General features: G+C 36.3%; 1 protein-coding gene across 2 annotated transcripts; it reads right to left on the bottom strand.

Moving 5' to 3' along the window:
- Positions 1–1,168: 1,168 nt before the first annotated feature.
- Positions 1,169–10,669, bottom strand: LOC120788200 (zinc finger protein Gfi-1b-like). Of its 2 annotated transcripts, none has more exons than XM_040123777.1 (7): positions 10,588–10,669; positions 5,033–5,119; positions 4,007–4,311; positions 3,436–3,611; positions 1,882–2,025; positions 1,580–1,745; positions 1,169–1,485 (listed from the first exon to the last, which is right to left on the bottom strand). In XM_040123777.1, exons 3-7 carry the CDS (start codon positions 4,248–4,250, stop codon positions 1,313–1,315), a joined length of 903 nt encoding a protein of 300 aa, XP_039979711.1. In that variant the 5' UTR covers positions 4,251–4,311; positions 5,033–5,119; positions 10,588–10,669; the 3' UTR covers positions 1,169–1,312. The 2 variants fall into 2 exon arrangements, with proteins under 2 accessions (XP_039979711.1, XP_039979710.1); XM_040123776.1 differs by having other exon boundaries at positions 4,007–4,321.
- Positions 10,670–13,955: the final 3,286 nt, after the last annotated feature.

The following is a 13,955-nucleotide window of genomic DNA, read 5'->3' on the forward strand; positions in this document are numbered from 1 at the left end:
TTGCAAATAAAGTGTTTTAAATTGAGCTATAAATCCACTTGGTCTTTTGCTCTCAAATCATATGACCCAAACAAAACAAATTAAGTTAATGTGCTATGAATAAGTCAAACATATATTGTACTGTAAAATATATTAATTTATTTGTTTTAAGCAATAATAAATTATTTTGGCTTCTCAAGGGAGGCAGAGCAAGCTGTGAACCCAACACAAGCATATTTCCCCCTTATATTGTTGATGTGGCAAACGCGTTAGTAATCAGTTGCTTTAACAGAGCAACATTAATTTGGATTCATGTAACGGTTTTTGGTCTCCACTAATTCCTGACAAAAATGCTCTTTAGGAGCTAAATAGGATATGATATGATATGTTCACCAGCCACTTGCTAACCATGTCTGTCTGCCATTTGGTACTGGACAGGTAGTGTACAGTGAGTTTTTGCTAATGTTTTTTGCTAAAAATATCTGCCTCTTTGCTTGAAACAAATCAAATGAGAGGAGTAAGAGTAAACCAAAACATTAAAGTTGTGTCTATAAAAAAAGTAGCTGAAAGATGCTAAAATTGAGCTGAGGGGAACTGAGTTGGGTGATATTTTTCACATCTCAGTCATTTGATCCATTGTTAATATAAATATATTGATTAGTGCAGCTTTAAATCTCTGTATATTTATGTTACATTTACCATATCTACGGTAGAAATGGTACTGAGAGTTCACATGTACTCATGAAACTTTTATTTCTGGAAAATAATTTCAAAATAAGCCTCCTGGTAGCAGTCGCAGTACATCCTATGAATAATATATCATCATCAGATATCTCTGTTGGGAACCCAGCTGCGGTGTATTAAGGATGCCTGCCTCATTCAGTAATGGCAGATTCACTCAGACACACATGCACACACACAACAATCACATTCACACAACTTTCTGAGGAAATTAGTTTCTGAAAATTACACAACGTGACTGGATGATGTCACTCTAACACTAGCACTGCTGCCCGGCACATACTAGGAAAATAAACCAATTATCATCTGTAAATGAGTTTTGGTGATGAGTTTCCTGAGGGCTGTGTCATAATTTTTATTTAACTGAAAAAACTATTAACTGAAAAAACACAAACCAAGAGGATAAAATGTTTTTAGGCAAACAAATCCAGTTTTATTATTTATTTTTAGGCATGCATGTCATTACTTAATATTCATTTTTTTTAGACTTTTACAATTATGACTGATTGAGTATTATTTACAAATTCCATTTTACCCAGTTTCGCTATCACTTCATTGCGCCGTGGCCTCAGTTTTGAGTGTACATATTTCCTTAGCTACACTGCGTCTCTTGGTGGTGCTGTAGGTCAACCCTGCGCTGGAAGGTGCGTTGACAGCGAGGACAGCTGAATGGCTGGTAGCTGCTGTGCTTTCGGCTGTGGGTGATGAGGTTGGAGCTTTGACTGAATCCTTTACCGCACACCTTGCACACGTGTGGTTTCTCACCTGAGGGAGGAACAGAGTGAAAAAGTACTCGAAGTTTGAGAGTAGGAGTTTGAGCATTTAACAGTATGGTTTATTTACTGTTGTGTTGAATCACCTGTGTGTATGAAAGTGTGTTTCTTCATGTCTGACTTCTGGTGGAACCTTTTACCGCAGTACTGGCAGGGGTAGGGTCGTATGTCTGAGTGGATGAGGAGGTGTGTGGACAGAGTGGAGGAGCGCTTGAACACCTTCCCACACACTTTGCAGCCAAAGCTACGCTCCTGGATATACGTATACAAGAATAGATGCACACACTCATATACATAAGGATAATGTTTATTTCACAGATCATGATGTGTTTTTACTGAAAATTATAAAAAACATTGCTCATATAAACATTCTCATTGTCTGCTGTACCTTAGTTCTACTATAGCTGCCAATTGCTCTGAAGCCGAAGGGCATGTGGGGCATGTCTGTGGCTATGGGCGATCTTGTCAATGGGACATAGAGGGGTTGGACATGAGCCTGCAGGCCACCTGATAGTAGGAATTCTGAAAGAGACTGGGGGAGACAGAGAGAGTGGCAGCAAGTGAAAAAAGAACAGGGTGATTTAAAAAGTTCAACATTTTGGGAAAAACATTTATTCTGTCAAATATATATTATGGCCACAGCTAGCAAAATTGGGAAACAGCAAGCCTGGCTCTGTCAAAAGGCAAATAGCACCCCTAAAGCCTAGTAATTAACATGTTATGTCTTATTTGTTTAATCTATACAATAAAAGAAGTCTAAAAAACACAGGTAGCCATTTTATGATGGGTTATGTGCCTTACAATTTCTTGGCCGCTACTATGCAGACTTTGTTACCTTAGGACAGTGCCAGGCCAGCTGTTTCCCCACTATTTCCAGTATTTGTGCTAAGCTAAGCTAATCAGCTACTAGCTGTAGCTTCATATTTACCGTACAGACATGACAGAGGTATCTATCTTCTCATCTAACTGACATATTTCCCAAAATGTCAAATTATTCCTTTAAGAGAAGAGCTAGACTAATATTAATTGGCCTGGTTGATTTATCGATCAATATTTTTTTATTGCAGATATATCTGTATATTGATATCAGTGTATATGTCAACCAATAAGTAACAAAAATGGCAAAGATGTTTGAGGCAATTCGGAAATAGTGACATTACCACATATTTTGTCCACAAGAAATTTATATTCATTTTTATTTTTACTTTTTATATAACTATTTTTCAATGCATTGTGGTCACAAAACATTATGTTTTTTGTAATGAAATTTAGCTGATTGTAGGATTTTTAACCCCCCCCCCAAAAAAAACAAACAAAAAAACAAATATTGACTATCAGCTTCAAAAATCCAGTATCAATTGGGCTCTTTTAAGAGACTGGGGACAGTTATTACATATTTTAATTAAAGCCAAAATACAGGTCTTTGAGGGAAAATGAAGTCTCAGTGGAAGGAGATTGCATTGAATAACATTGAAAAAATGGCAACAAAATCTGTAAAGCTACATCATCTTGCAAATTACAATGCAATGTAAATAATTACTTGTAAATAACTACCAGCAATCACAATTTTTCCTCTCCACAAACACTTTTAAATTTTGAGCTATATTTTAGATAAAGATTATACTTTTGTTTAGAGTTTTTTTTTTTAAACAAAAAAATTTACCCTGACAGAAACAACGTATTTCATACTAGTTATCTTTTTGAAATTACTACTCTGTTCACAAACAACAAGAAAATTAGCAGTCATACTCCTTTCTAACAGCACTCACAGATATTATTTTACATACAAAGTCACTCTGCTGTCACCCTCCCACATGACGATTGTGATTCATGCAAGTAAATTTTTCAGTTATTGATTTTTTTTCTTTTTCTATTAGAACAGCGGATAAAGACAGAGAGTGTAAGGACATGTGACAATTCTCACAACCCGCAGGTGTCCTACCTTTTCACAGAGTGGACATTGGCTGACAGGGGATTTAAGGTCAGTGTGTGATGTGTGGTTGAGTAACAGGAAGACCAGTCTCTCCAGTTCCCTTTCTCTTTCAGATGTCTGATGTCTGTCTGGTGACCAAGGCGAGACAGGCAGAGGAGTATCTCTGTTCTCCACAGGGACTTTTGCTAGAATATGAAAGGATAACAACGATGGCAACGTCTTTAGTTTATAAAGAATGGCTAAGAATGTGAATGATTTCTAGCTCTTTTCTATCATCTTTGCATAGCATTTTGTGACCTTTATTGTACAAAAAATAATCCAGAATATTGAGTTTCAATCTCATTTAAAAGTATAATTTCTCAAATAAATCAAGGCTTCATCTTTTCATCTTCATCATCCCTTTATGAATGAGTAAATATAATCACTAACCCTAACCCTAACCCTAGCATTATTTTCGGATGCCATCAAAAGAACACAATTGTATGCTTGCTGTAGTCTTTCACTATTTTCAAAAAATAGACACAATTTCACTGTGTCACAAAAAATTAAAATTTCAAATCACAGGGAAAGGGTTGTGTACCTGAAGTCCAAGGATCATCTTTGGGGCCAATGTTAAATGGCGAGCAGGCTTCAGCCAGAAGGTCTTTGACCCCTAATATGGGGGACAAAGACTGCACAGCATCTTCAGAATGCCTTCTGGCCTGTCCCATCACATGCTGCAGAGACTGCTCAGCATCTGTTTGGAACTGGGGGTGTTCTCTAAAGGATTCCTTAGATGTGAGTAAATTTGTTTTTTTACTCTTGATCAGGAACGACCGCGGCATAGCAGAATGGTGACTGACGAGGGAGTGATTGGACACGAGGTAAAAATCCTCTGGAATAAACCTGCAGGAGACTGAAATGTCAGGTCTTTAATGTCTGTTCTAGAGCCTTACACACTCAGATGTCACACACCTGCTGGTACATGTTCAGTTACAATGCCAAAGCTTGAGGTTTCCTCAGCAAATACAGCCTGCCACCTGTACCTACGTTTCAGGGCTTTCAATGAAGATAACCCTGCTGTGGTATTGTCAGACAACTTCTAAACTGACACTGTTGTACTGCTTTTTATACCATTCATTAGAATTGCATATATTATTATTAGAAATTTAGAACAACAGCATAATGATTTTAAATTTGAAAATTTCAGTTCAACATTACCAAAAATAAGCAAATCAATAAAGTATATTTACAAAGTGCTTAATTTATTAATTTATCATGAGTTATTTAGCAAGTAATTGCATAAATTCCATGCCTTGGAATTAGTTGATTGTGACATTATATTAGATCATAAGGTAAACAAGAAAGAGGAGAGCCTAAAACTACAATTTGAGAGAACGTAGCTGCAGAAGAATTAGCAAATTTTCCTAATCTGGTGTTTCTCTAAAAGGATATCCTTCACAACCTGAAGTTGCACAGATGAAATTGTCGTGCAACAGAAGATTGAATTTGTCATGTTGTTGCTACATAAGAAAATTGAAAGTAAAAAAAAAAAAAAAAAAAAAAAAAAATTAAATATAACCATAATACCATAACAGTGAGATTCCAGCTAAATCGATGATCTTACCTTTGTACTGCACAGCTGAATGTTGAGAGTGTTTCTAGTGTCCTCGTTGCTGACAATGTCCTCCTTTCTCTTTCTCACACCCATCAACTGTTGACATGACACAAAGAGATTTGATTTGATTTTGAAAAGCTGCTGAGTATTGTGGGACTGGAGGCATGGGAGGGGAAAAATGCCCCAAAAAGTTCATTACTATTATTGACTATTATTTGAAAACAAATATCTTTCAAAATATTTTCCATGTTTCAATTAGTTTTGGGGTTTTTACCTCTGTTGCTACTACTTTTTTTTTTACAAGCAAAGCCTCTAAAAACAAGACAATTTCTCTTTGGGACCCACTGTAAATAAAGGTGTCACAATACCAATATCAAGATGAAACCTTGTTTACTGTGGGACCCATATGCTTGTATCGCTGCTGGATTCACCATTATAATGACTGCTCATGTGGGTGGACTTGTAAATACACATCCTTTGGAAAGTTTGAATATCTCATCGTTCTCATGTGAACATGTGGGCCTTTACTACAGAGGTGCCAGTTAAACATTACATGGATACCTGTCTGCCTATGTGTGTGTGTGTGTTCGTGTGCGTGTGCGTGTGCGTGTGTGTGTGTGTGTGTGTGTGTGAGTGTGTGTGTTCTCATGCCGTACCCCGCCATCCCACGGAGTTACATCTGTGAGCAGAGGGAGATTTTTTCTTTTTTCACCACCTTCATCTCAAACATTAAATAACAGCTTGTCTAATTTTTTTCTCAGGAGGATATTGAAAATAATGGCATCAAAGATATTGTGTTTAAAATGATTGTAGATTTCAGGGTAATGCTTTCTAATGATAATCAATTATAAATCATTTATAAGCCCTTAATTAATGATAAACTAAATGTTAACAAATAATTTGTCATTTTAAAGGAATAGTTTTAATTTGTTATATAATTTACAATATATTAGAATTAATAAACAAGTTACAAACTATGAATCATTAATTAATTATTATGTGGTGACAACATTTAAAAAGCTGTAATTGCAAATATTCATTATCATTATTGCTAGTGATGAGTAAAATATTCAAAAAAATAAATATTTAAAAATACATGAAAAGATTTAAGATCATGTATGAAGAGTTTGTAAACTTTAACCCTCATGGCAAAAGAAAAAGTTCCACATGATAAAACAACATGGTAAAGACAGTGAGTCATTGTGCTGTGAGTGGCTTGTTAATACAACTTGCAAAGTTCTTCCTTCTTCCTAACAAGATATGAAGCGCCCGCCCCCTGAACATGTTTACAACATCTTTGCATTAGCTGCAGCTAACTCTGCAAGCCAGCACCTAAGGAGCCCGACAGAAAAACAAGGCAATTTCTGCATCATTTTTTCTGCATGATGTTTGCCTGAGTGTACTTGCATTTTTCAAAGCCACAAGCTCACATTCTCTTATAGGGTTCAACTGATGCTCAAAGATGCAGAGAGGAATCTAACAACACAGCCAAATACAATTAATTAATGCCTCTGATCATTTTGGATAGGTTAACTGTAAATGGTCCTTTTGAATCTTCACAAATGATCTCTAGTAGATTTTTTAGATTGTACTGGCATTATTTGTAAATTATTTGTTAAATGTTCATTACAAATACCATTATCATTTGTAAGTGTTTTTGCAGCCGTTACAAATGTGTGGTGTACCATTTTCAGTGCTCCTTACTAGTTACAAATTATATGGAAATGTATAAATGAATAATTTGTTAACAAATTACAAAGCTTTTTCCACACCTAAAGCTACAGTTCTGCACTTCTAATAAATAATCTATACACCATAATCAAAGCCATGAAACCATTTTAATCTTAAAGCCAAATTTGTGATAGGAACAGAAAAAAATGACATTGTATCCAATACTAAAAGAATTATAAACCATTGCTTACATAAGAGAAAGGAAATACATCTTTAAATTGATCATACCACTATGTAACAATAAAACACAACTTTAATTGGGAAAAACTGAAACAGAACAGAGAAATAATCACTTTCTAATGAACCTTTACAACAGGCCAAACCTATTCAGGTTGCCAAATGCCGGATGTATGCAATCTCTATATCTTGATATATGGTAACACCCATTCATCACCAGGAATGCATATCTGGTTTAAATGAAAGAACATAAATCCATCCATATGCAGATGACATTCCCCATTACCTAGCAAATCCAGAACGCTTGCTTAGTCAGGACTATGATATGATGCAGGATGTATCTCTGGTTGCTCTGTCAATTAGTCAAACTATGGAATACAACAAAAGTCTTCCAACCTAACCTTCCATATATGTTATTTTTCCCTACCCTCTAATACAACCAATAGGAGCATCTCCTGAAATACTGCAGGAGACAGGCCACGGATAAACTATTAAAAATTATTGTTGAAAATGAAATACTTTCATGATGTGACAATGCTACGGTAAAGATTTAGTTAGGTAAAGGGAAAGATTATGGCCTGGGTTGAAATAAGTACTTTATTAAAGTTAGAGGATATTCATGGTTACAATAATAAATGTGTGGTTAAAGTTACAAAATGAATGTCGTCATAGTTAAAAGAAACAACGTTCACTGTTGTTTGAAAATGGGAAAAAGTGGTCTCCTGTGTCGAAGTCCAATGTTTTGTCAGCCAATCCATCAACCCTGACCTCCTCTGTCTAGAGGGTTTTTTCAATTGAATGTAAACATATAATTTTAGGGCATTTACTGAAAAGACTGATGCTGTCCACACGACCACTAGATGTCATAACAATAAAACGTAACTATGATTCGTAATAAGCTGCTTGTACAAAAACCTTATGGGATTTTTTTTTTATGGGCGGACAGTCCCTTGAAATACTAATAGCTTTTAACCATATGGACCTTGTTGGAGTGCAAACAACTCCTTTCAAGTTCACTCAGAAAAAGCTAGAAGGATTCCACATCATATAAACTCTAAACAACTTTTCTTTCAAATTTACACAATTGCTGAAAATCACAGCACCCACACTTTCCCTAATTTGAGGAACTGCAGCCATAAAAATGAATACAATTGCTTCAAGAAACATTGAGAAAAGCTGTTTTCTTAACTTATTAAAAAAGTATTTTGCAAATACGTAGCTGTTGTCAAGTACTTTCAAGTAATGGGGTCTGAATCTGATTGAAATCAAATCACTCATGGCTGCATATGAACTGAAACCAAAGCATCTCAGTGTGGCTGTATTTTTGAAGACATTTCATTTGGCTCCTGGTATGAGCAGCATAGAATGGAGCTGAGTTCATCTTGAACTCAGTTCATCTTGAACTCAGCTCCATTTTACGCTTAGGCAGAGAGGCATGTCAGAACAGTGTGGTTGATGTGGTGGGGGGCATGCAACCTTTTCCCAGGGGCTCAGGGAGAGCAGACGAGAGGAGTGCAGGGGGCTGAGATGGGCTGGTGGGTTCTGTGGCTTTGTGCCTCATTTGTTTTGGGGGATTCAGGGGCTTCTTGTTCTCCTGATGGTGATAGAAAACTGCCTTTCTAGGAACCTGAAACTTGGGGAGGAGTGGTAGGAGTGGAGGAGTGTAGTCAAAAGATCATTTTCTTATTGCTTTGTTTTAGGTGTTCACTTCCTATGACTTTTTAAATCTTAATGTTTTATGGTAATCGATGTGAGTAGCCTGAGGTGTTAAAAGTATTCATGAACAAATGCTTCTTATAACTCCCAATATTTCCTTTTTGTTTTTAGAATATACATTTTAAGAAATCCTACAAAATGTTTTGCAGGTTTAAATGAAAGTTGTTTCCAAAACTATAATATTGTCAGATATAATGTTTCTTTTCAGTACTAACATTTATGAAACAAATACTAGCTTGTGAATTCTATTAACTTTTGCTTTTAAATAACTAATAAAACAGCAGTAACCTCGTGCCTTTAAATGATCTCAGAGGACTTAGTTGAAAATAGTCTACACAGGCATTTTACAGGCCTGTCTTTTTAAGGGGGCTCTCCACCAATTTTATACATTTAGAAAAATTTACTGATATGGGGAGTACTATTCAGCCTGTGAAAAGAGTATAGAATGCATATAATGTGAAACAGTATGTCATATAATGTACAATGTCTTCTGTGGGTCTGTGTCTTTCCAAAGTCTTTACCAAAACCTCAAATAAGCCTGATGATGTCATGGGTTAGGGTTTTCTCTATTTGTACTTGGAGACAAAAAAAGAAAAGACAGAAGCTTGGGTTCGAGGCTAGAGGTGTTTAGCTTGAAAAATGTGGGTGTTTACCAGGCAATGAGTCTAATGAAGAGACGCTGTTGAGTTGCATTATGGGGAAAGGTAGATCCAGTTTTTTTGGAGCTTTGCCCATACTGCAGACTATAAGTCATGATCCTGTATCTTGAGCTCCACTGCTTTGAATTGACCATTCTTTTTTTAAATCTGTCTCTTGCAACTCCCCCAACTTTATGGAATTGAAATAATAAATTGCTGTTATAAATCTTTTCTCTGTTGAGCTGATCAATGATGCAAGAAGATTATTGATGCAAGGCATAATAGTAAAGTAACATTTGATTTAAACTGGCTATAACGGATATATTTATAATAATAGTGGATCAAATGACAACGCGTAATGTGGAAGTCTTTGCTCATATTGATGAACCCACAGATAACTGTTATCCGACTCTGCAGTTCCTCTCAATTCTATGGAGTGTTTAAATGTCTCTCAGCTTGTTGTTTTGGTTTTCTGACCTGCAACTTTACTGTTTTGATTCACTTTTTCCAGCAGCACCAGGCAGCTGTTTACAGCAAAGAATCCCTAAAAACAATCTGTAAACTACCTTTCCAGCAAATAGACAAAGTTAGCACCTTTAGGGTGAACATAGTGGAGCCAGATATTTCCCTCTGGAGTTGGCGGTGACGAAAAACAGAGCAAAAAGAGAATGAACGTTGGACTTACATTCATCAGGTAGACACAAACAAGATTCCCCATGAATGCTAATGTTACTCCGTAACTGCTGTTATCTAATAAGTGTGCCATATCAACTTAAAAAAATGATAATATATCAGCATAGTGATTCCACTGCCCCCAAACAGCCAATTATTGACTGTTTAAAATAAAAACTCAGTTGCAGTTCAGGCTGTGCAAGATTTTTCCCCTCATTAATCTAACACATCATAGAACTCACCATAAAGATGGAGTCACAGTAGGTGAGGATGCACATGTATATATTGTATGCATGCATACAGACATTTTTGCAGTAGACAAATAGTCCTAAAAATCCATAAAAAATATTACATGAAAGTAAAAAGAGACGAGAAGATAACTTGCTTAAAAATTACATCTTGAAAGGAATTACTTCAAATTTAATATACTGTTCAGACCTAGAAGGCAACAAAGCATATCTGGGTGATGTTTACTTTTACATACATGAAAACCTAAATATGTACCCATTCACGTATTTTCTCAATGTGTCTCTCATGACAACAATGTAGGTGTTTCGCAATACATTAAATTACCTCCATACATCAAATTAATTGTCATCAGTGATCACAGAAAGAGAAACATCACATTACCAGGCAGCCTCAGGGTCAGGCCGCAGTCTCAGCTCTTTGGTGTTTATCTGTGTTGCTGCTGCTTACAGTAGTTTCAGTTAGGGGACTTGACGAATGAAGGGCTGTGCCACTTTCTCACGGCCAACAGCTTCTCTATCTTTCTGTCACCAGTTTACCCCCACCCACCCATTTGACACTCATTTCCTCACATCTTCTCAACTTTTTCTCACTTTGGTTGGGAAAAAAAGCAAAGTTTACAGACAGTTTAGGACTTTCTTTTCCTTTTTAGGCAAGGGAAAGGAAATCAAAAAAGGCAGAGAGCGTAATGAGATTTTGATGTTGATGGTGGTAATGTTTAGATGTGCTAAATGTGTTGAGTCAAGTGATATATAACAAAAAAGAAGTAGGAGTGAAAGAAATAAGAAGACTTGCTTTGTAGTACATGATGTATAAACAAACAAACAAAACAAAACAATATACTATAGCAATGGGAACTGTGGACTGTACCTGCTCTCGATATCACACTATATCACAGGGTCATGTATTAAAATAAAGCCACACCACTCTCAACTACGCCTGTGCCTGCCACTGAACCGGAAACAAGTGTTTTGCTAGGTATTTTACCTTATATTTTACAGCATATCTCATCCTCAATCAATTTTTTCAGATTGAAAACAAGACTGATTCAGATTAAAACCAAATTGCATGGTTTTCCATCAAAGAAGTTACTGAAGAAAATAATTTTTTGGTCAGACTAAGCACCCCCACAGTGGTATCTATGAAAATATTATCCACTCTAGCTATTATCCACTCTAGCTAAACAACCGTCACAACACCATTTAAGTATGACAGTGAAAATGATGGTTGGTAATATTGTTTATGATAATGATGATAATGACAACTTCTCAAACTGAGCCAACAGATGGGTTTCCCCACTCCCACACATGCAGCCAACATGTATCACTCTGACATTGCAGGGTTGTAGAAAGGTAAGCGGGTGTGAGAACTCCAAAAAAACTTGGTACCCAAGACAGTCACTGCCTACAAAATTGGTGGTGGTATATGTAAAGAGAGCCTTAATATGTAAGAACAAGCCTAAATAGTAAATAAATGACAATTAGGGTATTACATAATATAAAATTATGTAATACTCTAATGTGAGGCTGTACCTAGGTGCAGCAGTGCCTTGAGCTAAATGCTATTGTTAGCATGCTAATATACTCACAGTTACAATGCTAACATACTGATGTATAATGTTTACCATGTTATCATCTTAGTTTAGCATATTTGCATGCTAATATTTGATAATTACCGTAAAACACATAGTACAACTGAGATAGTATTGCACAAAGGGAAATTTTGAATTGATGACGGTTCTTGATGAAAAGTTTTAACCAGAGGGAGACATGAATGTTTGTACCTAATTTCAGGGCAAAAATGTTAACCTCATGATGGTCCTAGAGGAAAAGTCAATCGAACATCAAAGCTGAACCAAAGGTTATTGTGATATTACAGTCTAGATCAAAGTGGTGGGCCAACCGACAGCCTAAGAGACCGACATCGCCATTCCTGGACCCATGCCCATAGCGTGGCTAAAAATGAGGCCTGATAATTTAACATTTCGGGAAATATGCTTATTTGATTTTTGCAGAGTGTTAGATATGAAGATAGATACCTGTATGGTAAATATTAAGCTACAGCCAGCAGACAGTTAGCTTAATACAGAGACTGAAAATGGGGAAACACCTACCTGCACATCTAAAGTTCACTAATTAACATCTTGTTTGTTTAATCCATTCAAAATCTGAAGTTTAAAAACAACACATAGTGGTTTTACAGAGAGATATGTGTCAGACTAAATTAATCTTACAATCTCATGTTTTTTTCTATGTTACTATATTGTCTTATTGCCTTATGTTTTTATTCATGGTCATGTGCGTTGTCTGTCATTTGGAATAAAAGGCCACTCCTGACAAACACTCAGACAACTTTAACTTCACACCAATTTCTCATCTAACTTCTGCTTCAAAGTCCTTAAACATTTAGTAGCAAACATTTGTTAACCTTGCTTCTTTAATCTTTTTAGTCAGGGTTTATTATAAACCAGAGAGGGAGTAACATAGTGTGTTTAATGTATAAACTGTTTGCTCAGATATTAGAAATTTGATAAGCTGAGGTCTGCAGCAAGCTTGTGATGTTTCTTCACAACATGGACGTGTGAATCCTGTCACATAACACAACCCCACCCAAAAACATCCCTGCCTATGGGCATGATTGTGTGAACATGTCAATCTTTGTGTGTGTGTGTGTGTGTGTGTGTGTGTGTGTGTGTGTGTGTGTGTGTGTGTGTGTGTGTGTGTGTGTGTGTGTGTGTGTGTGTGTGTGTGTGTGTATTGCAGCTAAAAAGGTGTGAAGCCACAGGCCTTTTCACAGCAGAACCTTGAAACCAAGGGTGATGATAGGATATTGGCCCCTTGTGATGTTGAGTTTGCCACACCATAGCCCCGCTGTCTAAATTTAAAACCATATTTCCCTGAAAGGAATGCAAAAAGCTTAATCAGTTTCTCTTGCAATGAGATCATGGAACCTTAATGTCCTCTTGAAAAACAATCTAGTGACAGCAAGAGAAAAAACAAATCTTCAGGCACATTATATAGTTATATAGTGTATATATAGTGACCCCTACAAGATGTAATGAAGCATTTAGTTTGAAGAAAAAGTTAAACATTTTGGGAAATACACTTATACACTTCTTGCTGATAGTGAGAATATCAATACCACTTTCATCTCTGGGTGCTGCCAGGAGGCAGTTAGCTAAGCTTAACATAAAGATAAGCTTTCGCCAAGAAATTTTTTAAAGCACGCTCCCTTACTAACGCTAACTTGACATTTTTAGATTTTTGTGTACCAGTTAAGTAAATAAGATATCTGGTGTTAAATACTGAGGTTTATTTTTGTTGGTAGCATATTTGTAGCCAAGATAGCAGCATGGCTCTAGGGATGACAATATTATCTGGTGGATGTGTAGATGGGCAACTGATGGTAGATGGGCAAGTGTTAGCATGGTTTGCTAACACTTTACCCATAACAACTTCACAAGCTAATTATATGTCAGTGTTGTGTTTACAGCTTGTTGCACTGCCCCCCAAGTTGACAAAAATGAATTAATGCAGATTTAAGACAATAGCATAATTAAAGGAGGTTTGGACTTAGAGTTGAGTTTTATTAGTTCACAGAAATAAAATATCTTCCTTTCTAATCCAAGGTAACGTTGTAGTTGTTGATGTCTGATTTGATACATGTTCTATATTTACTGTAATAGCACAATTTTGTTGTGTCCCACTCTCCATCCTCAGTTTTTAGCCACGGTCCATCCATCAGTTTGCTTC

Source organism: Xiphias gladius, chromosome 3 (genome assembly GCF_016859285.1).
Source record: "Xiphias gladius isolate SHS-SW01 ecotype Sanya breed wild chromosome 3, ASM1685928v1, whole genome shotgun sequence".
Taxonomy (NCBI): Eukaryota; Metazoa; Chordata; class Actinopteri; order Istiophoriformes; family Xiphiidae; genus Xiphias; species Xiphias gladius.